The sequence below is a fragment of the Podarcis liolepis genome (assembly GCF_965112155.1).
Source record: "Podarcis liolepis genome assembly, chromosome: 17".
In the NCBI taxonomy this organism is placed as follows: Eukaryota; Metazoa; Chordata; class Lepidosauria; order Squamata; family Lacertidae; genus Podarcis; species Podarcis liolepis.
This window is the reverse complement of record NC_139571.1, coordinates 33,606,314-33,630,488: the sequence shown is the minus strand read 5'-3', so window position 1 is coordinate 33,630,488 and position 24,175 is coordinate 33,606,314. Positions and strand designations below refer to the sequence as shown.

The 24,175-nt window shown below is 44.1% G+C and overlaps 1 protein-coding gene across 5 annotated transcripts in view; it reads left to right on the top strand.

Annotated features, from left to right (window-relative positions):
• TRABD2A (TraB domain containing 2A) overlaps nucleotides 1-24,175 on the top strand; it is a 72,872-nt gene that overhangs the window by 36,271 nt on the left and 12,426 nt on the right. For 4 of the 5 annotated variants that reach the window (XM_083481477.1, XM_083481475.1, XM_083481476.1 and 1 more), the window contains exons 3-4: nucleotides 13,171-13,317; nucleotides 16,845-17,019. In XM_083481477.1, coding sequence (XP_083337603.1) covers nucleotides 13,171-13,317; nucleotides 16,845-17,019 — 322 coding nt within the window. The remainder of the gene's footprint in view (nucleotides 1-13,170; nucleotides 13,318-16,844; nucleotides 17,020-24,175) is intronic. The other variant, XM_083481478.1, reaches the window with a different exon arrangement.

Genomic DNA, 24,175 nt, shown 5'->3' with positions numbered 1-24,175 from the left:
CAAATGTCTAACCTGTGCAGCATGAACCTTAAAGCAGTGTCTTTTCCACACTTCTTCCCCTGTGCTTTTGCCACTCAACTCTTCTGTGCTCTGGAAGATCTCAGACAGGATCTAAGATGCAGTCTTAGGACAGGTGGTGGAGCTAACTCCTCAGCGTTGCTTCCCTGTGCAAAACTGAATGGGTCAGTTGTAGAGAAGTGGTGGAAGTTAGCTAAGAGATGTGATGTGACCCCCTCTCCTCTGCTACTTCAGAATGCACAATCAATGAAGGCTCAGGGAAATTGTGTTGCATAGTTTAATACCCATTGCTAATCTTAATCCATTGGTGGTGAAGTTAACAACAAAAGGGCTGAACTAAAACATACAAACTCTGAACATTTTAGTGTCCTGTGTGTTAGATGTTTACATGGAGTATCTGTCTACCTTTGTAAATGAGCTTCTGCCGACATTATATTTCATGTTTTTTGTGGGGAAGGATAATGTTTTGGTGTGCCCTTCCGAGGCTATCCGAATGGAGAAAAGTTTCATCAAAGCTGGTGTTCTGTGAAGCTCTGTCTGGGCAGCAGAAACTGAGAGGATCCTCATTTCGTTGCAATTGTTTGTTACTTTTAGGGTGGTTGCGTATGAACTGCCGCAAAGGAGGAAACCTGTCACCAAAAGACAGGGCAGATTTGCATTTGTTCATTTACATTCCTCTTCATCTGTGCTCCTTCGGTGGGAAGTGCAGGATATAAATTTAATAAATGTCAAGATGGATATTTAGAAAGAATTTAATTTAAATAAAAATGCAATATATTAATACAGCCTGGATAGCTCAGTTGGTTAGAGCGTGGTGCTGATAATGCCAAGGTTGCAGATTCGATCCCCATAAGGGACATCTGCATATTTCTGCCTTGCAGGGGGTTGGACTAGATGATCCTTTGGTGTCCCTTCCAACTCTCCAATTCTTTGATTCTGTGATTCATTACAGTGGGAAGAGGGTGACCTGTGTGCTTACTCAGTCTGCTGCCCTGGGGCTGCTAGCTGTTGATGGGCAGCTTCAAGGCCTCGGCAATCTTATTACGGTTCTGTCTCTCTAATCTGAACTTGGACCAGAGCCCTAAAAACAGATGACTGTCCTTAGTAAATTCGGGTACTTGGCCTCTCGGATTATTATTTTTCATTCAGTTTAGGTATAAATTGATTATTTTAGCTTACTGTAAGCTTTCTAGGGCCAGTGGTTCTGATGCTGGCTGATATTTTTACTCTGGAAGAGATATTAGGGAAGGGGAATCTGTGGCCTTTCAGTTGTTGCTGGGCTGCAACTCCCATCACCCCTAACCATTGGTCATGCTGGTTCTACTGTGCGAACACCCTCCCCAAGGTTGATCTTTGCTGATCCAAAGAATCATAAATGGAAAAGTTGCATGGGTAGCTGCTGTAGATACCACCTTTTCACCTGTTTGTGTGCTCAAATGATAATTCCTCTTTCAAAAAGAAAATCACCCCATGAGTTCCAGTAATGGTGCTAAATATTGGAACTTCAATGTCAACAAGCCTGACATTTCATTCCTTTAAAAAAAATCATTTAATGGAATGCTAAAGATTTTATCTGAAGTTCTCAGGCAAATAGATACTTGTGAAAGGCTATTTGACAATTAGGAATAGTTCCTTGAACACTTAGCAGACCTGTTTTGAAATAATAACACAAATGCAATTGGTTTTCCTTGCTTATTTCTCCTGCACAAAAGAAGTTATCCTTGAAAATGGGTATTTGATTTTGATTGTTAGCAATTTGGGTGAGAGTCTCTTTTGTAATGTGCTGTTCAAAGTGGGCTTCGCGCTAATGTCCTTGAGCTACATCTTTACTTCATTTTAAAATGGGGGTGCAATTAAGTCAAGTTCCCTTTCCTTGCGATCGCTAATGCTGGATTTATTTGTAGTAATTGTAAGCAGAGCCTCTCCAGACTGAGAGGGCGTTAAAGTGCCTGCAGGTGTCATGGCCAAAGGTATTCTGACAGCTCCTTCACAATGCCTGCCATTTACCAGGCGGGGTAATGTTGTTAGTAGCTGCCTTGGACTCTACTCCCGTCATTCAAAATTGTCTCAAGCACACACACACACAAAAACCCTACCTCCCAGTTTATGATCATAAAGACTGAAGATTTGACATTTCTATTCCATGGGCAGGGAAGAGGGGTGCAGGAGATGTGGGCCGCCCTGGCTGTCATCCCTGAGGTGGTGACAAAATGGTACACCATGGGGGGTGGCACTTACCGTGGGGCCTGGCCTGCGGTGCGCCCTGGGAGTGACACGGTGGCTCGGCCCCCACGCTGCCCATGGACTCCATGGGCAGCTCGTAGCACCGCCCCCCTGGGTGGATCACCACCCTGCCCCTGTGCACGGATTGCCCCGTCCCTTCCCCTCCAGGTGCCAGAGCAACTAGCTGCGCCCCTGTCTATGGGGTTTTGCGAAACCAGCAGCACCTCATAGTAAGGACAGTTTCCTAACAATTGCATTTCACAAAAGACATAGCCCTGCTTTCCAAAATGACTAATGTTGATGTTATGTACTGAAGTTCTCACCCTGGGCCAGCAGGGGGATACTGTAGATAGTTATGCAAATGAAGGATCGAAAGTGACGTTCAGTGATTGGATAGTTTTAGAAAGTTGCTACAGTTACGTTGTTCTGGAGCTCTATATAAGCAGGCTGACTGAGCTCTTCAGTTCAGTTCTGTTCCAGCTTACAAATAAAGAGCTGCTTTGGAAGAATCGCTGTGTCGTCTGATATGTTCACCCACAACTTAACAGTTGAGTTTTCCCACCCTCTCCACAGCATTTAGTCAACTTAACTCATCTCTGGATAGCATTGAAATGTGAGTTAAGGTTTCCTACCTCCAGTGGCAGTCAAAAAAAACCGGAGCAGAAGCAGGGAAATATACTAGCGAAAAGTTTAAAACACACCAGCGTCTACATGTCTGGATAGGCTTGCGTTATTATTTTTAAAGCAGGTCCTGAAAGGAATACATCAAAGGCCCCTTGTTGCCGATAGGCGAGGAGTTGCAAAATGTAGATGCCACCAAACAAAAATATCAGTTTCTGACAGTCGCAGAACAAGTGTTCTGTGGCACCTGTAACAGTTCTGCAGATTGAAGCAGCTGAATGATCTCATGTGGGTGGGGTAAGGCAAACGCCCCCCCCCCCCAGTAACCACCCCAAGTCATTAAAGGCAATATACACCAATAGTAACGCTTTGGAGTTGGCCTGGTGACAGATTAGTGCAGATATCTGAGCTGAGGTGTTACATTCTGATAGGATCTTTCTCCTGCCAGCAACAACAACAACAACAAAAATTTACCGGTATTTATACCCCGCCTTTCACGGTTTAAAAACCAGGCTCAGGGTGGCTAACAGCAAATATAAAACATTGATTAAAATGTGACTTAAAAACAGCATAGAATACAACATATAACGTAGCATCAATATCAATAAAATTTAAAAATTCAGGGCTCATTTTTTTGGGGGGGGGGACCCCAGTCAATAGACCACCAGGGCTAACTGGCCAAGTTGGTCCTACTAGGGCCAGCAAGGAGACCAGGGAAGAATTTAAATGTGGGGTCCCAGAAAGGGTTTCTTCATAGAAGAGGAAAGGGAAAAGGTAATAGAGGATCAGGTTCATTCAAATTGAAGGCCAGGCGGAATAGCTCTGTCTTAGCCCTGCGGAAGGAGATAAAGCCCTGCAGGGCCCTAATCTTGAGGGACAGAGTGTTCCACCAGGTCAGAGCCATCACTGAAAAAGCCCTGGCCCTGGTTGAGGATAGTCTGGCTTCCTTAGGGCCCGGGACCTTTAAGCTATTATTTTTCATTCTGCACTAACTGCAATTTCTGGTCAAACTCGAGGAAAGCCCCACATAGAATACATTGCAGTAATTTAATCTTGGAAGTCCTGTCCTGCCAGGATTCAGACTCATCTTATTTTCCCTCCTCAATCCCGCCATTGACTCCAGGCACCAGCCCGGGTCCTGCACAGCCCCTCCTGATTCAGATATTATAGCAAAATAGAGTTGTGTGACATCAGCATAGTGATGTGTATACAGTTGGTTTCCAAAACTCCTGTCACACTCTGTGACCAGGAAAGAAAACCCAAAGTGGGGCTGTGCAGGTGTCTCCCACTGTTTGTTTGTTTTTGTGACAAGATAAGCAGGATGCAATCTTTAGCGCATTTGAGAAACTGCAAAGCATGGCTCTCACACCAGACCAGGGACATCTTTACCATTGGGTGTAGTGGTGCGGTGAGCCAGGGCGCCAAGCAGTGGAGGGCGCCAGGCGGAGAGTCCGGGGAGGGGAGAGCGGGGAGGTAAGGGAGGCGGAGTGGGGGCTTGGTGCCTGCGCACCTCCAGCGCCCGTCGGAGGCGGGAAGGCTCTGGATGCTTTCCCGCAGTCCGGAGCTCACTCCGCTGGCTCCGCGACACACTACCTCCTTGGCTGCGTGGTGTGTGCTTGCACCCCAAGCTCTGTGCATAATAAACAGGACTCTACCACCGCTCCCCCCCCATCCACTCTACCTTGAAAGATCTCCACGCTCAAGGCTACATGCTGTCAACAACTTTGGGGTCCTGGGAAACGGGGGGCGCTGGAGGAGTATTAGCACCATGGCGCCGGATATGCTTAAGACAGCCAGGCACCAGATACTGCTGTTACTGAGGCAGGTTTAACATCCTTCCAGTGGTGTAGCGGTGGCTGTCGGAACCCGGGGTGCATGAGCGGCGGGAGCCTGGCCGGCTGATGCAGCCATTGGAGGGCAGAGACCCATCTATGATTCCCTTGAGTTGTATCCCTTGACTTTTCCTTGTATAAACGAAATGGCTGCCATTGCCTCCTGTAGAGAATGTGTTGAACTTTGGGGACAGTGTTGGCAGGTGAGGAAAAAAACAATTTGCCCGCTCACCCTCTATATGGAAGGTGGGCTAACCTCTACTTGGACATCCCCATTTTAGGGCTAAAGGGTGAGGGTAAAATGAAATAAATACATAAATAGCAGGACAACAGCTCACCTATTACTTCTATGCTTTAATGTGCATTGGAAATTGAATCATGCATTTTTTAAAAAATTGGGTGCATAAAAATAAATATATCTCTGGAAAGCAATTTCTTAGTTCAAACTGAATGCAAGATAATCTTGCTTTTCTGCCAGTTTGGCTTAATGAGTAAACATAGAACAAGAGGGCTTAAAATGTGATGGCTTGCTGCTTATTTTGTACATGATGCTGTTATGTGCAGCTGTATTCCAGGGATTGGCTTGCAAGATTTGGGGTGAACTTGCGTACAGTGGTACCTCGGGTTACAGACGCTTCAGGTTACAGATACTTCAGGTTACAGACTCCGCTAACCCAGAAATAGTACCTCGGGTTAAGAACTTTGCTTCAGGATGAGAACAGAAATCAGATTCCGGCGGTGCGGCAGCAGTGGGAGACCCCATTAGCTAAAGTGGTACCTCAGGTTAAGAACAGTTTCAGGTTAAGAACAGACCTCCAGAACGAATTAAGTTCTTAACCTGAGGTACCACTGTATTTGCACAACCTCCACAGAATTCTCAGAGAGAGCGTCTCTACCTGTTTATGTAACAGTCTTATTTGGTTTACCTGAGAGTCTTGAGCAGCAAATATGAAGAGAGTGATTGACAATATGCATCCTTAAGCAACTGTATATGTGCCCTTGGAGAGCTGGTCCAGTCAGGGCCCCCAAACCATGTATGTACAGTGAGAACATGTGTATCCTAGAATCGTAGAGTTGGAAGAGACCCTGAGGATCATCTAGTCCAACCCCCTGCAACGCAGCTGTCCCGTATGCGGATCAAACCTGAAACCTTGACGTTATCAGCACCACACTCCAACCAACTGAGGAGCTACCACAATTGTTCACTCACATCTATGTAGTTACTGTGGGAAGCCCCGTTTTATCCACGGCAATCCTGTATGCCGTATAAAGTGAGACACTGCCCTTCATTCCGTTTTAGAGAGCCAAGCGCACAAAACCTTTCAGCAGGAGATAAAAATTCGATAAATATATTTGTGAATTGTGAATTGTAGACTGGAAATTCCGGTGTAGCATCCATATATACCCATGGCGCATGAAGTTATATTTTTTTTAAAAAAAGGGATCCGCTCTGAAATCTTGCCTGGCCCTTTCCCTCATTTTTGCCCTGGGTGGGTCTTCGCCGGGTCTGAGGAAAGTTCAGGTTATAGGCTTTGAGCAGGGCTTCAAAAGCAGCTGAGCGGCCGGCGTAGCACATCTAAGGAAGTGCACAGCATCTAAGCAGAGAGTCCCGCTTTTCTTCTCAGTGCTTGGCACGAACCATTACCATGACAAAAGAGGATTATTGACTTTCATAGCCACCCTGCCTTTGATTCGAGGATCGCTTTGATTCAGGGCTAGCGGCCTTCGCTTGCAACATTCGGCGCCCGGGTCTCCTGCGTCAGGTGAAGAAAGGCGAGTGCAGAAACGGATCCATTGTGCCAGAGTACCCACAGCGTGAGTGGCTCGAGTGAGTATGGCAGGTCGAAACGATCCCTAGAGACTATTAAAAACAGCGGAGAGGAGAGGAAGACCTTCTCTCCCTGAACTATAATTCAGGGAGCTGAATTGCTTTCCAAAGGGAGGGTGGGGAAGAAACAAACACGCACAACACACTCTGAGCGAGAAGATGAGGCAAACAGATCGGATGGAACAGATGTGGGAGCTTTTGTTGAAAGGCCTCAGAGGCTAGCGGGGTGGCGATAGGCTAATTTGAGGCGCATAATGCCGGGGCCCTTTCATATGCAGAGCAGTGCTTTGATCCGGCCTGGATGAAAGTGATGAAAAGTGGAGAGGATGGCTGGGGGTCTTTTGTCTTTGACAAAAAAGGCATCTGCCGGGCTCTAACCCTCTCATACCCCACCCCCTTGGCCTAGCAGGCTGCTCCAACAATGCTGGCAAAAGGGACAAGTGTCTCCCCACCCCTGGCCTGACAGCTGAAGAAATCTCAGCCAGGAGAATGAAGCCTGGAGCACTATGTTGACTACAAAGCTTAATCAATTTTTTCCACACTACCAAAAATTGGGGACAGGGAGGAGGGAGAGATTGTGGTGGAAATAGGGAGTTGGGGTGTGTGTGTTTGTGGGGGAAGGTTTCAAATAAAGTTGTTACTTTTGTTCTCCCAGTGCATCCTTTCAGAAGATGCTTTGATGTTGGTGTGAATGCATTTTAGTAGGGATGGTGCATCCTTGTTCGGGTTGTGGGTGGGGTGGGGGGTGAGAAATATTTTTGAAAAGGCAACAAACTTGGCTTGGCTTCCTGCAAGCCAGTCCCAGGAAGGTTTTGGAATAACAAATGCATCACAGTGTAAGGGAGCAAAGGGGGGGGGGGGAGGAATCTGTATTCTGTGCAGTTTATTCAGGGGATAACAATAACAACAGTTGTGTGGGGTTTTGTTGTTGTTGTAAAAGTGTAGTATATATTCTGGTTAGTCAGTTCACACTTTCCAGCTGACTACTTCTTCCTTGCCTAACTTCCCTTCACTTTTCTGTTAGTGAGTAGCAGAGCTACCTATATGCAGAACATCTATTGGGAATAGATTTCCCAGTATCGAAAATCTGCTTTACTGTTGCAAAATTGCTTATGCAGGACATGTGTCGATGGCCACTTTTCATCTGGGGCTATAATTAGTACACTGGATTCTTTGTAGCAGGCTCAACCATGAAATGGCATGCATGGCATATAATGTTTGTAAATTCTGTTGTATTTCCTGCCGTCCCAGGACATTATAACCAGTTTCACCCCAAGTACTTCTCTGAAAGACTTGAGACTTTCTGCTTACCCAAAATAGAGTATTATACAGCTGCAAGAATGATTCTGTTAAAGGACCCAAGTTGTCACCTTGCTTTAAGGGTGTGTCCACTGAATCAAATACCGACATTATAATGAAAAATGTGGATGGGCAGGGAGACCAGGATCTGTATCTTATAGTATGAAATCGGTCTTTTGAACTATTTTCTAATTTGGCAGTGTAGGGGAGGTAGGTTCGAGGGTGGTCCATGAGGAATTTGGAATAGAAAGGATATTATATGGCTTATTGTGAACTTTATAAAATGTATGATGGGGAAGTTGAGTGGCACGGTGCATTTTTCATCCACAGATTTTCTGGGCTGCTTTTGAGGAAAACTTACTCTGTTTGCACTACATCTTTTTTTGGAAATTGTTGTGTTAGGTCAAAGGGAACATCTAGGATGCGCTCTTACCCATGAGTTGTGTGACAGGTTTGTAATTTTTGTGGCCAGTGTTTGCCATGCCCAGGCTCAGTGCGGACCTGCCGTGAGAGAAAGTTAAATATAGGGAGGGAGTGTAATGTAATGTTAAGTGAGGGACACTGGGGAAGTGTGGCTGTGGCTTCGTGTGGGACACAAGGGCACTTTGTGGTAGGGGAAGGAGGTGTGTGTGAGAGAGGCAAGTACAAACCAGGCCTAAGCCATGAAATGTTTACAATTCAGGTAGGCAAAGTGGTTTAGAAGATAGGTGTGGAAGGAGGCAAGGAGATGAGGAAAACTATTTGGATAGGCATGGGGTGGAGAAAATAATATCTGAGGTGCACAGCTGTATACGTAAACAAGGAGTTAAAAATATACATTATTTATTTTTACATTTTATGGATTTAAATACATGTCAACACTCCTGATTCATATTGGGAGCAAGGTGCTAGGACAGGAAGCTTAACTCATCCTTGTGTGCCATTTCCCTAAATAAATGCACCTCAGAGCTGCCAGTTGCCCATTGGGCAAAATGTAAGTAGTGTATATGGTACCTATATGGTGGCGCTGTGGTCTAAACCACTGAGCCTCCTGAGCTTGCCAATTGGAAGGTTGGTGGTTCGAATCCCTGTGATGGAGTAAGCTCCCGTTGCTCTGTCCCAGCTTCTGCCAACCTAGCAGTTTGAAAGCATGCCAGCGCAAGTAGATAAATAGGTACCGCTCTGGCGGGAAGGTAAATGGTGTTTCCTTGTCACGGTGTTCCGTTGCACCAGAAGCGGTTTAGTCATGCTGGCCACATGACCTGGAAACCTGTCTGTGGCCAAACGCCTGCTCCCTCGGCCTGAAAGCAAGATGAGTGTCACAACCCCATAGTCAACTTTGACTGGACTTAACCGTCCAGGGGTCCTTTACCTATTTACCTATACACAGAGGAAGCATTTTAACTGGGGAAACTGCTGAGAGGAGGGGAGTTGATATCATTTCTCCAATGCCATGCGCTTGCTCCAGTTATACACACATGTGCCCATTGCACTTTTAAAACTTTATTTTATTGTATTGTATTAAAAAAACTGCTGGAATTCTGATCTCAGATGTAGCAACACCAGGTCTGGTTTGATCCTGGAGCTGAAGTCGGTGTGGTACGTCAATCTAGTATATGTTCTTAACTTCTACACGCTAACTTATTTCATGCTGCATGTTTAGTCAAAATTAAAACCTGCAAAGTTCTTTATTCAAACATTTTTGGGACAGCAGACTTGTGGACTTGCTCCACTCTGCTGGTAATTTCTAAAGAGTTGGTTAAATTCATTTTAAACAGAGCCAGCTTCTTGCAAAGGTCAGTCTTACATGGTTCACAAACTACTGCGGAGCAGGATCGTTTCCTTTTAGAATCCTGTTCTTTCTGTGAAGAGCTCAGGGTGGTGTATCCTGTGAAAGTAGGGCAGAGTGAAAGAATATTTATTTTTTGGGGGGGGGAGTACAGCTGCGGAAGGGAATATTATACAGATGTGGCACATGTTTTGTGTGTGCATGTGGGGAGATGTGTACTGTTTGTTGATTGGGGGAGGGGTGGAGGTTGCCACACCCACTTTGGCCACACCCACTTTTGCATTGGCCACGCCTTGGGTGTCATATGGCCAGTGGAGGATCAGCTGGAAGAGATTGCGTCTCTTGAATTCCTCATCCCTAACCTCATCCCTTATCTATCTATCTATCTATCTATCTATCTATCTATCTATCTATCTATCTATCTATCTACCATCTATCAAATCTATCTATCTGCTATAATTAAGTTGTTTAGAGGTAGAATAGTGTAGCGGCCTTGTTTGACTGTCCTATGAACAAGGATAATAATAATAATAATAATAATAATAATAATAATAATAATAATAATAATAATAATATATTATTTATGGCTTCCCCAGCCACTCTGGACGGCTTCCAACAAAATATTAAAATACCGTAATACATCAAACATTAAAAGCTCCCCTAAACAGGGATGCTTTCAGATGTCTGGTAGTTGTTGTTCTCTTTGACATCTGGTGGGAGGGTGTTCCACAGTGCGGGCGCCACTACCGAGAAGGCCCTCTGCCTGGTTCCCTGTAGCTTTGCTTCTCGCAGTGAGGGAACCGCCAGAAGGCCCTCGGTGCTGGACCTCAGTGTCCGGGCTGAACGATGGGGGTGGAGACGCCCCTTCAGGATAGTACCAGTTCACATTTTTGCCTCACTAGGTAGCCTTAGGCAAAATGTTATCCCCCAGCCATCATCTGCAATATAAGGATAATGCTAATCTATTTAAGGGGTTGATATAAAGCTTGTTAAAGTAATGTGTATGAAATGGACTCTCAAAGCACTATAGAAATGCTAAGTTGTCGCTTTCCTTATTGGAATTTTCTTTTTGAAGCTAATCATGAAAAAGGAAACTTAAGGATTTGGACTTTTGACACTGCGTTAATTTTTGGGACCCACTTCTCGATTTAGTTTGCATTTTATCCGTTCCGTCTCCCCTTTCCATTGGTCAAAACCTTTTGACAAAGGAAAAAACAGCAACACCTTTTAGAATTCACAGGCTCTGGAATTTTCCCTTGTTATGAAAGCCTTTGACTGTAGGTCACTTAACTGTGTACCAAAGATAAACTCTTCACAAAGGGCACACTGTTTGACGCTGCACCTGGTATCGCAATCGCCCAACATGATAACGTTTGCTAGAACAAACTATACTGGGAAGCTTTTAGGTTTTGCTTCTGCATAAAGGCCTTCCATTTATAACAGCTATTAGCTTTGTGTGATCCATCTGCCATAAAGGGACCACTGTTTACAGAACGTAAAAGAATATCAGTTCTTTAACTGCAACCTTATTCACTGCTTTTGATAAGCCATATTGTACCCCATGTAGGTGCTATCGGGTTGCAATGGTACACGCACACACATACAGTGAACTATGACTTCATCTACATGGGATTCTGCTTCTATTCGCAGCAGAATCCTATGTGTGGTTACTCAGGGTGATATTCAACTATGTTTTACTCAAGAGTAGACCCACTGAAATGAATGGCCATGGCTAACTTAGGTGCATTAATTTCAGTGGGTCTCCTCTGAGTAAAGGTTTGTTCAGTACAACCTTTGGACATAAATGCTGGTATGTTCAATGGAACTTGCTCCCGGAATTGCCGTTTTAGAAAGGATACCTAGTTTTAAGCAAGCCCCAGTGTGGAATGAGAACTGCACAATGCAACAGAAAAATGGAGAACCATGGAAGCCTATAGGTGTAAGATAAAAATATTAACAAATTGATTAGTGGGTTTCCTGGTGCGTTCTGAACATTGTATTCTTTGTGGGAAACTATTCGACGTATTAGTAACAGAAAAGTCAAAATCAATATGCTGATGTAATACTGTCCCTAGCGCAGCTGCTACCAAATTAAAACCGCTTCTTCAACTTCTCATGCAATAAACTTGTACTGATAATCAAACTTGAGGTGAACAGCTAATCAGCAAACCCCCCCTCTCTCATTAATGTAATTTTTCATGTTAAGCAAAAAGGCAGGTTGCAATCATGAGCAGAGTAATGGTGAAAGGGGACAGTCTGCTTAATCCCCCCCCCCTTTTTTGGACATCTACATCCTTGTCTTGCTTTTGCTTACAAGTTGCCCTTATATCCCTCTTCCCCCTCCCTACACAGGAAGACACACCAATCTCTACATACAGGTCCCAATATCCTTCCTCTGTTACGTAAGAGAGGCAGCTGTGGAGGGGAGAAGAACAGTTTCTAGTGGGGGGGGGGAGAGGAGAGAATTAAATATCCCTTATTTTTCTATAGGGCTCTGCTCTGTGAACCGCCCTGAGACCCCAGGGTATAGGGCAGTATATAAATTCAAGTAATAATAATAATAATAATAATACTCAAGACTGTAGCCTTTCAAAAAAAGCAAATAAAAGAAAACAAAACAAAAAACTTTCAAGAAAAAACCCCCTAGGGAAATCTCCCCACAACTGCAAGCAACACATAGTGTGGCCATAAGAAGCATACAGTGCACATTGTGGGAATGTTCAGGGAGGCAGGAGAGGATATATTATTAATATCCTTCCTAACTTGCGTTAGCAAGTTCCTTGACTTAGCAGAGTTTACATTCCCCCTTTAACGCACAGCAGATAGCTGGTTGCAGGCTTGTGTAAGCCTCTCACTATCATACAATTCAGTATTGAATTGCATGTTCCTGGTAAGTTCTCTTTTATCCCTCTTAAAAAGAATAAAGACACAGCAATCTTATTTAAAGTCAATAAAAGTTTACTTACATCAGTTCACAGTTAGATTCCTGAAGGCAGACTTAATTACAAGTATATACATGTGGCTCTACCCCATATGGGGGAATAATCGCAGTGACTGCAAGCTAGCAGTAACTGCAGTTCACATGACGAAAGGAAGATGGAAAAAGAGAGAGTGTGGCAGCATTCCTTGTCCTTTTATTACCTGGACAGGTAAGGTCACGCCCACTGCTAGTCACAAGCAAAAGGAAGGATGTTCCAGCCCAGGAGGAAACAGGAAGTTTTCAACTGGCATGACCCAACATCCATTATAGGAAAACAAGGAATGTTGTACAGTACTTGACTGTTCCCAGTGGATTACATCCCATATACATCTTCCTCCAAAAAAGCTAGTCAGTCTTGTAAACCAGTAAATGGCTCATGCATCCTAATTGTTAGGTCATTAGGAGATTTATTGGTGTTAAGCCATAGTACTTCACATGTTGATAAAAATGATCTTTCTGTTAATTGGAGGTTTGGGTGGTTAAAGATACATGCAGGGTTTAGCTAAGATTTTTATCCTTTTATATATATATATATTTCTTAGCTAATGCATTTAAGGACTTATGGGGAACTCTGCCTTTTCCTCCTTTCCCCCTTGCCTAGGTGATCTTTGCTTTGAATCAGACTCTTTTGCAGCAAGAGAATCTCCGAGCAGGCAGCCTGCAGATCCCTTATACAACAGAGGACCTTATCAAGCATTACAACTGTGGGGACCTCAACTCCATCATCTTCAATCATGACACTTCTCAAGTGAGTCTTGCCCCCGTCCCCCGTCCCCTCATGCTTCACACAGAACTGTTGACCGGCCTCTCCTGCTAGCTAGCATGTATTCCCAACAAATAAGAGTATTTATAAGGAATACTTTTTTTTTTTGCAATTTTAAGTAGTGTGGATTTTTTGTTTGTTTGTATTGCAGTCCACACTTCTCCTTCTCCAAGTGTCTTTGCTGCTGTTTCATGATAAGGTTGCCTCTGATATGTTAAGCGGACAAGATGGAGGGATGGTGATAATAATGAGGGCACTGAATGTTTTTTGTTGTTGTATGAAAATAAAATTGACACCTTTGGTCAGTTTGGTACTTGGGGTTAATACTGGCTCTTCTTTGACCCACCTGGATAAAAAAAAAAAAAACCATTTGGAAGGGTAAGGTGAAGTTAGGAGATGGATGTAAGTTCCAAAATGTTGTGGTTGTGTGTGTGTGTGTGTGTGTGTGTGAGCTTCCACATTCTTGCCAGCTGAAACCATTGCAAGAAGATGGAGGCCAGTCCACTGTCATTCATGCTTCGGTCATGTCAAGATTGTGAACTACTCCCATGGGCTCAGTGCGGGGCTCCCTTTGAAAGTGGTCTAATAGATCCATCTATTACAAAAACTACTACTCATCAAACAGGCATGGCTCAATACGAACATTCCATGTATTTTGATATTTGCACTAGTTATACCAGTATGATTCCAGGACCAATCCAAGGTGCTAATTTTGTCCTATTGTAGCCTTCTGTGTCCTGAACATAGCTGTCAACGGTTCCCTTTTTTAAAGGGAAATTCCCTTATTCCGAATAGGATTCCTCGCAAGAAAAGGGAAAAGTTGACAGCTATGGTCCTGAATATCCTGAGGAATGCCCTTCCCTCCCATATGCTCTCTCAGTCCCTGAGCCTCTGCTCCAGGTGCCATCTTTGTGAGAAATGAGATTGCTTGAGAGCAGTGGAGTTCTTTCCTCCCAAGTGGTTCAGTTATGTGCCTCTTTCCGTCTCTCTTTGGAGACATGTAAAAAGTCTGTTCCCTTGGCTTCCAAGAGTGAAGTGGACTATGTTTTTTTTGACTGTCTCTTTCTGGCTTTGTTTTAAAATGGTTTTATTTTGTTTTGTTTTGTTTTGAAAGGCACGAATGCCCTATAAATAGTTGAGCCTTTGATTAGCTGATGATGATTCAACATGCCAGCTGGTGGCATGGTTAGATATCTTGGTGTTTGTCAGCGGTTTTGCCCCTGTGGTAGATGGCAGGAGTTTAGCCCAGCTCAGGCCAAACGAATAAAAACCACAGCATTCAAAGAAGCATTCTTGGACCAATAGACAAGACTGCATCAGCTGATACTACATGACCCCCTATTTAAAAAAAAAATCCCCTGTTGCACTTTTTTGCTAGTCTGAGCATCAAATGGACTTAGTCTTGTCACCCAAAATTTCTCTTGTATTTTCTCTACTACTCTTGATTGCACAGGAGCCAGATTTGACAATACAGCTTTCCCCTCAAGTTCTGTTAATTTTTAAATTTTAAAATGTTTTATTTCATTGCAAATGACAGCAGACTAGCAAATTTGAATCTGCCCAAATAAAACCTCCCCAATTAATAAAATCCAAAGTTTTCTCTATCATAGCAGCCACAGTGTAATAAAGATAATATTCAGAAATGAGCAGTTGGGTGCTGGCAAAGCGATGGATAGGTCAAAGGCAGTTTGATTTATGCCTTGACTGGCTGTCTCTGGTTGCTAATGGAAAGTCCCAATGTGCTGATAAGCGATGCAGTACAGTTTAAACGCCTTCTGCCATGTGTCTTCGTATAGATAATATCCAGTCTTGCATTTTAGAGCCACCTAGCCCTGGGAAGAGCTGGCAACAGCAGGCAAATGCTGAATGTGGCTGGATGAAAGCACACAGCCAATGCAAGTCTTACTTCCTTCTGCATGAATTGCAAAGAGGGAACTCTGCAGTGGCAGCAAACAGTGTGTAAATCTCACCTTTTCGGTCCGCTTCTTTTTTGTGCCAGAGCCTTGCATCCTGGGCATTCTCTTTCTTTCTTTAATGCTGTTATACCGTTTTATCCTGCCTGTCTTTGCTTAGGGAAAATCCACCAACCCTTACAAGGAGCAGACCTGGCGACCTATGAAAAAATGCAAGGGTTGGTTGATTTGCCTGTTAGTTATTGGGTAGTACAGTGGTATATTGTTATATGTAGACCGTCTTGCAATACAGAAGCAACTGTTTGTTAGAAGCACCTACCATTGCAGCATTATAAGGCGCTGTGGTCTAAACCACTGAGAACAGGGCTTGCTGATCGGAAGGTTGGCGGGAATCCCCACGACGGGGTGAGCTCCCGTTGCTTGGTCCCAGCTCCTGTCAACCTAGCAGTTCGAAAGCACACCAGTGCAAGTAGATAAATAGGTACCACTGTGGCGGGAAGGTAAACGGCGTTCCTGTGCGCTGCTCTGGTTTCGCCAGAAGGCAGCTTAGTCATGCTGGCCACATGACCTGGAAAAACTGTCTGCAGACAAACGTCGGCTTCCTTGGCCAGTAAAGTGAGATGAGCGCCACAACCCCAGAGTCGTTCACGATTGGACTTAACTGTCAGGGGTCCTTTACCTTTACTTTTTTAAGCTATAGAGCAGATGAGAGAGGACAACCCGTGCTATGTCTGTGGCCCACTTAGACAACTGGCAGTGTGCTAATTCTAATCTCCCGAACCCTACACAACCTATGCTGGATGTGCCATGTGGAATGTCTTGTTCAGGGAGCTGCTGTTCTATGTTTCTTCCTTTTTTTTGGAAGAAAGAGCTGTTAGAGCCTTATGTGTCTTGGTAGCCTTTGCAATGGATCATGCTCTTCAGGGAAGTCTTGTCATGTTTAAGGGTCTAGGTAGATGTTAATTATTATTATTATTATTATTATTATTATTATTATTATTATTATTTATTATTTATACCCCGCCCATCTGGCTGGGCTTCCCCAGCCACTCTGGGCGGCTTCCAGAAGAATATTAAAATACTGTGATACATCAAACATTAAAAGCTTCCCTAAACAGGGCTGCCTTCTAAAAGTCTGGTAGTTGTTGTTCTCTTTGACATCTGGTGGGAGGGCGTTCCACAGGATGGGTGCCATTACCGAGAAGGCCCTCTGCCTGGTTCCCTGTAACCTCACTTCTCGCAGGGAGGGAACAGCCAGAAGGCCCTCGGCACTGGACCTCAGTGTCTTGGCAGAACGATGGGGGTGGAGACGCTCCTTCAGATATACTGAACCGAGGCCGTTTAGGGTTTCTGACCCACATCCATTCTATAATTATTTTCAGTGCCCACTTGCAGTGGTGACCAGTAAACCAGAACAGGTACGAGGAAAGGTTGAAGGTGATGACATTACATCATGTAATTTCCTTGCTTAAAAATATCTGGAGAGGCACAGGTTAGCCACAGCTTTATGCTCCTGTAACATCTAGTTGGGCTCTACTATTCGAGTTTTATTTGTATTTCCTTTCCTTTTTAATTTGTACTTCTCCCTTTCTCACACAGGTCCCAAATTTCATCAATTCCACTCTTCCACCTCACGAACGCATCACGGCTCAGGAGATCGACAACTACTTCCGCCAGGAGCTCATCTACAAGCGGAATGAGAGGATGGGCAAGAGAGTTAAAGATCTACTGGAGGAGTATCCGGACAAGAGTTTCTTCTTTGCATTTGGAGCAGGTACGTTTTGCTTGCTGTTGTTTTTAAAGGTCAAATGGCAGCCACATTGGCCTGGCTTGTTCTTCTTGATCAGGCATAGGCAAACTCGGCCCTCCAGATGTTTTGAGACTACAATTCCCATCATCCCTGACCACTGGTCCTCTTAGCTAGGGATGATGGGAGTTGTAGTCCCAAAACATCTGGAGGGCCAAGTTTGCCTATGCCTGTTCTTGATGCTGCTCAGACACAATATTTTTGTAACACTGTGTGCTGAACCATTGGGACTTCCATTCAGAATGGCAGTCCTTTCTAGCTACGGGAGATGAATTACATATCTCAAGTTTCAGCAAAAGCACACCCTTACCATCTAGACCTATGGATTTGTCTAACTGTAGAAAAGAAAGCAGGCATGGGGAAGTGGAATCATAGAATTGTAGAGTTGGAAGGGACCAGGAGAGTAATCTAGGATATTTTGCCCAACATGGGGCTCAAATGCTCTACAGACTGAGCTACTCTCAAGCACAAGGTGTCATTGTAAGGCTGAGTGAATGGCAGTAGCGTCACTAAGTGTCAACAGTTTCAAGAAATGCTTTTATTGTTAGAGAAATATTGTTAGAGGATGTATACATGGAAAAACCAATTTAAATATATTTTTTTAAAAATGCTTTTAGACTGCGTTCTTAGAACAAGGTTCTTAGAACTCTAGGAGGCAGGGGGAATCATAATCAGACCTAAGCACTGAATAATTACATCTGTGTCTGCTTTAAGAGTAAATTATTTCCCACTGGTGTGACTCACCTTAAGAATCAAAAGTTATTGGATTGTTTATAGTTTTGGAGTTGTTCTATGTTATTTTAAACATCAAATTAACCAATTAGTTAATTAACCTTTGCAACACCATTGTTATACATAATAGACATATTTTTTTATATAATAAATTTTATTGATTTTCCATACAATTATACATTTTTATCCAAAATACAACAAATTATCTCCTTTTTTGAACTTCCTTCAGCGTCTCTGATAATCATCCGTATTTATAACTTTAATTACACATTCCCTTCTTTCGTCTATACATAATAGACATATGCCCCTGGTTCTTGTAACTGCAAATTATAAATAATCCTCACTTAGGTAAGGAAAGAGAGAATACAAGGAAACATGCCTTGTTCGTTCTGTTTCTACAAAATTTATTTGTTTTCCGAAAAAAGATAAATTTTAACAAAGAATTGGCAACAACGAAACAACACAAGTAGTGAACTACTAACAAAAAATGAAGATCTAAACTCTTTACAGATGGAGAAAGGGTTTTACTATCTGACAGAAAGTGTCTAATATATTTTGTCCTTACCCACATAGCTACCAAGTGCTGGTCTGATGGGGAGATTATAAAGATGTGATTTTGGGAATCTACTGGGTAGAGACTATACTTGTTCCCTGTTTCTGGTGACTTCAGCCATCAGGAAGCAAATCATTTCTTTTTGCATAGCACCATCCACTGTTTACTTGTACCAAAAACGTACCCCTCTTCTGGATGTTGGAAATACAACTATTCTGTTCTTTTGGCTAACTGTGTGCTTCAAATCTGGAAGTCATTGCTTCGTATCCAGCTTTTTCTTCTGATGCAAATGGACTAAGACAAGACATTTCTCCCTTCTTCTCAGTGTACGGAACCATTATTTTCCATGTAGCTGTCTAGCCATTGCTGCGGCTTGCTATTTATAAACCATCTAATAGTTGTTCAAATCTTTTCCAGTCCGGAAAAGAGTATGAAATAAATGTGTGGAGAACTTTAAAATGATTTGTTCTTGTTCTTGTTTTTTCTTTGTTTTTTCTTTCTGTCATGATTTTAATGCCTTTGATAGCTTTTCGTTCCCTGTTTGGTGTTGAATCTCTATCGTGTGTGCAAATTACCAGATGCCAAGATGAGTCAACTCAACGATTTATTACACTTGTATGCGGTTTAGTGGATATCTTGCATGTCTAGTATTCTGACTGCCAACTTGTTCTCGCTATGTGAAGTTTCCATGAGAAGCTTTTCTAATTCCACAGTACCAGCAAAATGCATGTGGGTGTTACTCTATTTTTAGTGAATGTCCTGAAGGGTCCAGTAAGATTTTAGCACGATCCATGAATGGTTATTATTATTATTATTATTATTATTATTATTATTATTATTAGTGGTGGTGGTAGTAGTAGTAGTAGTAGTTTGATTAATACTTCAAGCAGCCTTTCTCAACCTGTGGGTCCCCAGATGTTGTTGAACTACAACTCCCATCACCCCTAGCTAGCAAGGCCAGAGCTGAGGGATGATGACAGTTGTAGTCCAACAACATCTGGGGACCCACAGGTTGAGAACCGCTGTGAGGCTCATCTAGTTCTTCAGGGGCTTGTTACTGCATTTCTGACCCATAGGGACTTCCTTGTTCCTCTTCAAACCAGCAGATCTCCTGGAGGCCTTATTGCTCCTAACCTCATTAGAACGAATGATTATGGCACCTGTCTTGTGAAGTATGCTACCCCTCATAAAACCTCCAGGCAGGGGCAAAAGTAGACTTTATTTCACCTGGGTCAAAGACCCAGTTTAGCACCCTTCCACATGCATTAGCGTACACATACACAGAGAGGGAGGCTGGGCGCCTCAGTGGTGCACCTCTGGACGCTTCCCCCTGGCTAGCCCCCCAACCCCATAGCTATGGCTCTGCCTCCAGTCATTCTTGTACATTTTTGGTAGCGGGCGCGGGGGAAGTGTTTTTATTCATTTGAAAAGCAAGGCAAGAAATTGATTTCAGTTTGATTTAAATATATATTTGGTTTTAAACGTTTTTGTTTATAACCTTAAGTGGTCTTCATTCTTGATGGCATTATATGTTGCTTCAGGTATTTTACAGAGACATAATAAACAAGCATTGCATTTATTTACAGTGGTGCCTCAGGTTACATACGCTTCAGGTTATATACGCTTCAGGTTACAGACTCTGCTAACCCAGAAATATTGCTTCAGGTTGAGAACTTTGCTTCAGGATGAGAACAGAAATCATGCTCCGGCGGCGCAGCAGCAGCAGGAGGCCCCATTAGCTAAAGTGATGCTTCAGGTTAAGAACAGTTTCAGGTTAAGAATGGACCTCCAGAACGAATTAAGTACTTAACCCGAGGTACCACTGTATTTTTAAAACAACCACTAGAGGCCTAGAAGGCCAAGACTTGCAGGATCGAGGCAGTTGGTTTAACCGTATTACTGACATTAAGGCCTAACAAGGCATGGTGCTATGCTAAGAGCATCAACTAAAGTGCTGTGATTGCAGGAGGTTTTGTTTGTTATTTTGGTTGGAAAATGTTTACATGCCAGGGAGATTCAGAATATTACATCTGCTTATTTTTTACGTAATTGCTATTGGTTTGTGTACACTGTATTTATTACAAACCTGTGTTACTTTACATGGGTAGGCATTTCCTTTTGTTTATCGAAGTTTGCTTTGTAATGGTCTGATGACTGGAGACAAATAAACTAACCTGAATCTAATTGTTAACAGGTGCTGCAGGGTGTTCCAGTTTTCATCAGGTTAAGTGGGGGTGGGCTATTAACGGTGTAAAAAAATAAAAATGCCACAGCATCCAAAGTGCCATATTTATCATCACATCTAGCTTGGCCCTGAGCAGCGAAGCTTTGGGTGGGTTTTACATAGAGGGTTGCTCCATGTCTCCGAGATGAATTTATAGATGCTGATGAATCTCACTGTTCACCTTCTGATTCTCCTTTCTCACATTTCCCTTCCCTTATCTGTGCTCATTTTCTTTCTGGATCCTTCTCTCTCTCTCTTTTTTTTATTACATAGCGATCGTATGCACGTGCGTAATCAAAAGTAAGGCGCACTGTATCAGTGGCGCTTACTTCAGTCCCTGGTAAATGTGCGTAGGATTCAGTTGTTCAAGGAAAATTTCCTAGGGGCTAATTCTCTTGCTCCAGAATAATTGCAGGAAAGGATATTGTTTAATTAAGCAGTTAATTTGAAGAAGGTAGGAAGGAACCACTTCCCCAGTAATTTAAAGGTCTTAGTTGCATGCTGTCTTTTTATGGTGGCTGTCATTACTGATGCTGTTGTATGAGCAGCAAGTATAGGACTTGTTTCTGGGTGCAATTCAAAGTGCTGGTATCAAAAGGTTGTATGGTTTGGGCCTAGGAATATGGAATGTGGGACAGGGCCTTTTCAGTCATAGCACCTAAATTCTGTAGCTAATTACCTTGACTGGGCAGAGTTCTTCTTGACCTAGCCTTTTAGCTGATTTAAGGCCCCATCCCGCTGCTGTTTTTAGTTGGTTGTGGGTTTGAGGTCTTGGCTTGCTTTTATGAATTCTATTGTATTACGTTTCAAGTTCTGATTAGGAGTTGCCACATGGGGCCAACAAGCAGGATACATATATCAGTCCCCCAATGCTGTGTGAACTGGCCTTGTGCATCCAGTTCGAGGACATACCTGGACTGTGAACTGCAAAATGTTGCATCAGAATCAATCATTGGTGAGGTCAGGCTTAAAACTGATTAGATTGAGCGTGCTGTGCCAGTTTGCATATTGCTGTGTTCTTCAGGACTCTAGTGCGGAACCTCAAAGGAAACACAGTCCAAATTCCCCTAACCCTAACCCCGACTTTCCCCAGAATATGCAGTGCATTGATTTTCAACCAGTGTGCCGTGGTACCCTGGGGTGCCTCAAATGATGGTCTGGGGTGCCGCGGGTAACTCTGTCCCTCTTTCCTTCCCTCCCTCCTCTGATGCCTACTTGCATCTCTGCCTCCCAAAAGCTTGCACAGCTGTTTGTTGCAGCAGCCCTGGCTACAAGCTCCCCAGGCGTGATGGTGCCTCTGGGGCTGGCCAGGGGTGCTGGTTGCCAGGAGCTGAGGAGTAGGCAAGCAAGCAAGTGATGAAGCCCAGCCAGCCAGTCCACCAGCCCTTGCTGTTTGGAATGGACGGACAAGTCCTAGGCCCTTATGGGGCAGTGTGAGGAGGCACCTCTCTTTGGGGTGGGGAGGGCAGCTCAGAGACCAGGGGTGGCAGGAGAGGGGAGAGGAGAGGAGGCTGAAGGAACACTCCACAAGGAAGGGTGTTTGAAAAAGGGTGAGAGGCTACCAGCTCTGCAGGCAAGGGTGACGTAATGGGGTTCCTGAGCCCCACAGGGGTGCCACAGAAAGAATGTACAGTGGATGCTCGGGTTGCGAATGTGATCCGTGCAGGAGGCACATTCGCAACCCACAGCGCCACATCTGCACATGCACGTGTTGCGATTCGGCGCTTCTGCGCATGCGCGACTGCCGAAACCCGGAAGTAACCCGTTCTGGTACTTCTGGGTTTCGGCGCGTCCGTAACCTGAAAAAATGCAACCCGAAGCGTCTGTAACCCGAGGTATGACTGTAGTTGGTCAAGGGAGCCGTGGACTCAAAAAGGTTGAAAACCTCCCATGTAGTGCATAGGAAAGTTGTGCCACTTCCATCATGGCCGAGTGGCGTGGAATAAGAGCTGGTCCATCTGCACAGACAGCAGAGTAAAGTGGTAAAACAAATGGGCTGCAGGTAGGAGAAGCTCTTTCTGAACGCGCTTGCTTCCCTCTATGAGAAATACTAAACCAACAAACAAAAACAAGCATGAGAGAGGTCCTACTTCAGTTCATTTCCTCCAGGGAATTTTCAAAAATGTAACACATGCCCCCCCATCTAAAACTTGAAGTTAGACTTCCATTTTACACTGTTAAAACACAACCCCCGCCCCAGTATGTAACCAGGAGGAATGACAGTCTTAACTCCCCCCATCAATAGTATATACAGTCATATATTGGGTTACAGACGCTTCAGGTTGTGTTTTTTCAGGTTGCAGACCGCTGAAACCCGGAAGTACCGGAACGGGTTACTTCTGGGTTTCAGCAGTCGCGCATGCGCAGAAGCGCTAAATCACGCTTTGTGCATGCGCAGATGCACTGCTGCGGGTTGCGATTGTGCATCCCACACGGATCACGTTCGCATCCCGAGCGTCCACTGTGCTGTGGTACCTTGGGTTACAAATGCTTTGGGTTACAAACGCAAACCCAGAAGTAGTACGTTGGGTTAAGAACTTTACCTCAGGATGAGAACAGAAATCGTGCGGCGGCAGTGGGAGGCCCCATTAGCTAAATGGTACTTCAGGTTAAGAACAGTTTCAGGTTAAGAACGGACCTCCGGAACGAATTAAGTTCTTAACCAGAGGTACCACTGTATATAACAAGCAGGAATGACAAGCCCAACTCAGCAGCTCTCTGTTTTGTTTAGCCATTTCTGAGAGGCAGCAACATGATAATGGTGGGATTGTTGCAGCGGCACACACCCCCCCTTCCCAAAAAGCAGGCTTATGCTTCATGGAGGCAGATAGTGCATTCAGAGCTCCAGAGTTCACGGAAAGGCCACTCAGCCTAGACTCCCACAAAGAGAAAAGTGCTGAGTCACAATTCACCTGACATCTCCAGGAAAAGCAACTTGTTAACAAGCTCCATCTCAGACTTTTTGGAAACCAAATCAAGCCAGGAGAGAAGGAAGCAGAAGATTAAATTAGAAATATGTTGTTGGGAGAGCCAGGGGCTTGATCTGCCCACTCCCCCCTGCAAGGAGTTTTCCCACCTGCTTCCCTGCACAGCCCCCTGATTCTAAGGACATCTACTCTTATTATGCTCCCCCCAAAAAATATTTAAATCACGTGGTCCTTCACCTGTGCCTTTGCTCCTTTAAGCCACTTCCTCTTCCTCTAGTGAATGGCAACAGAGAAGGTCTGTTGAAATTCATATTTTTTGTGCTTTAGGCAACTGGGATTGCAAAGAGGAAAGAGCCTCCATAGTTTTTCACATAAAACAGAGAGAATGTCTAAGGGAAGCAAGAAATTGTGCTGTTCTCCTGGTTCCATCCCTGTGCCCACTAGAGCGGTAAAGGCAGTGCTCCCCCCTAAAAAAACATTTAGGGGTACTCTCATTTTGACTCAAGAAAACCACCATTTTATCATTCAGAACAGGAAAAATAAATACAGTAAACGGACAAAAGTACAAAGATTCACAAAATGTTTAGGGGCATGCGTCCCCCTGCATCTCCCCTGAAAAAAGCACTGGGTAAAGGTAAAGGACCCCATGACGGTTAAGTCCAGTCAAAGGCGACTATGGGGTTGCGG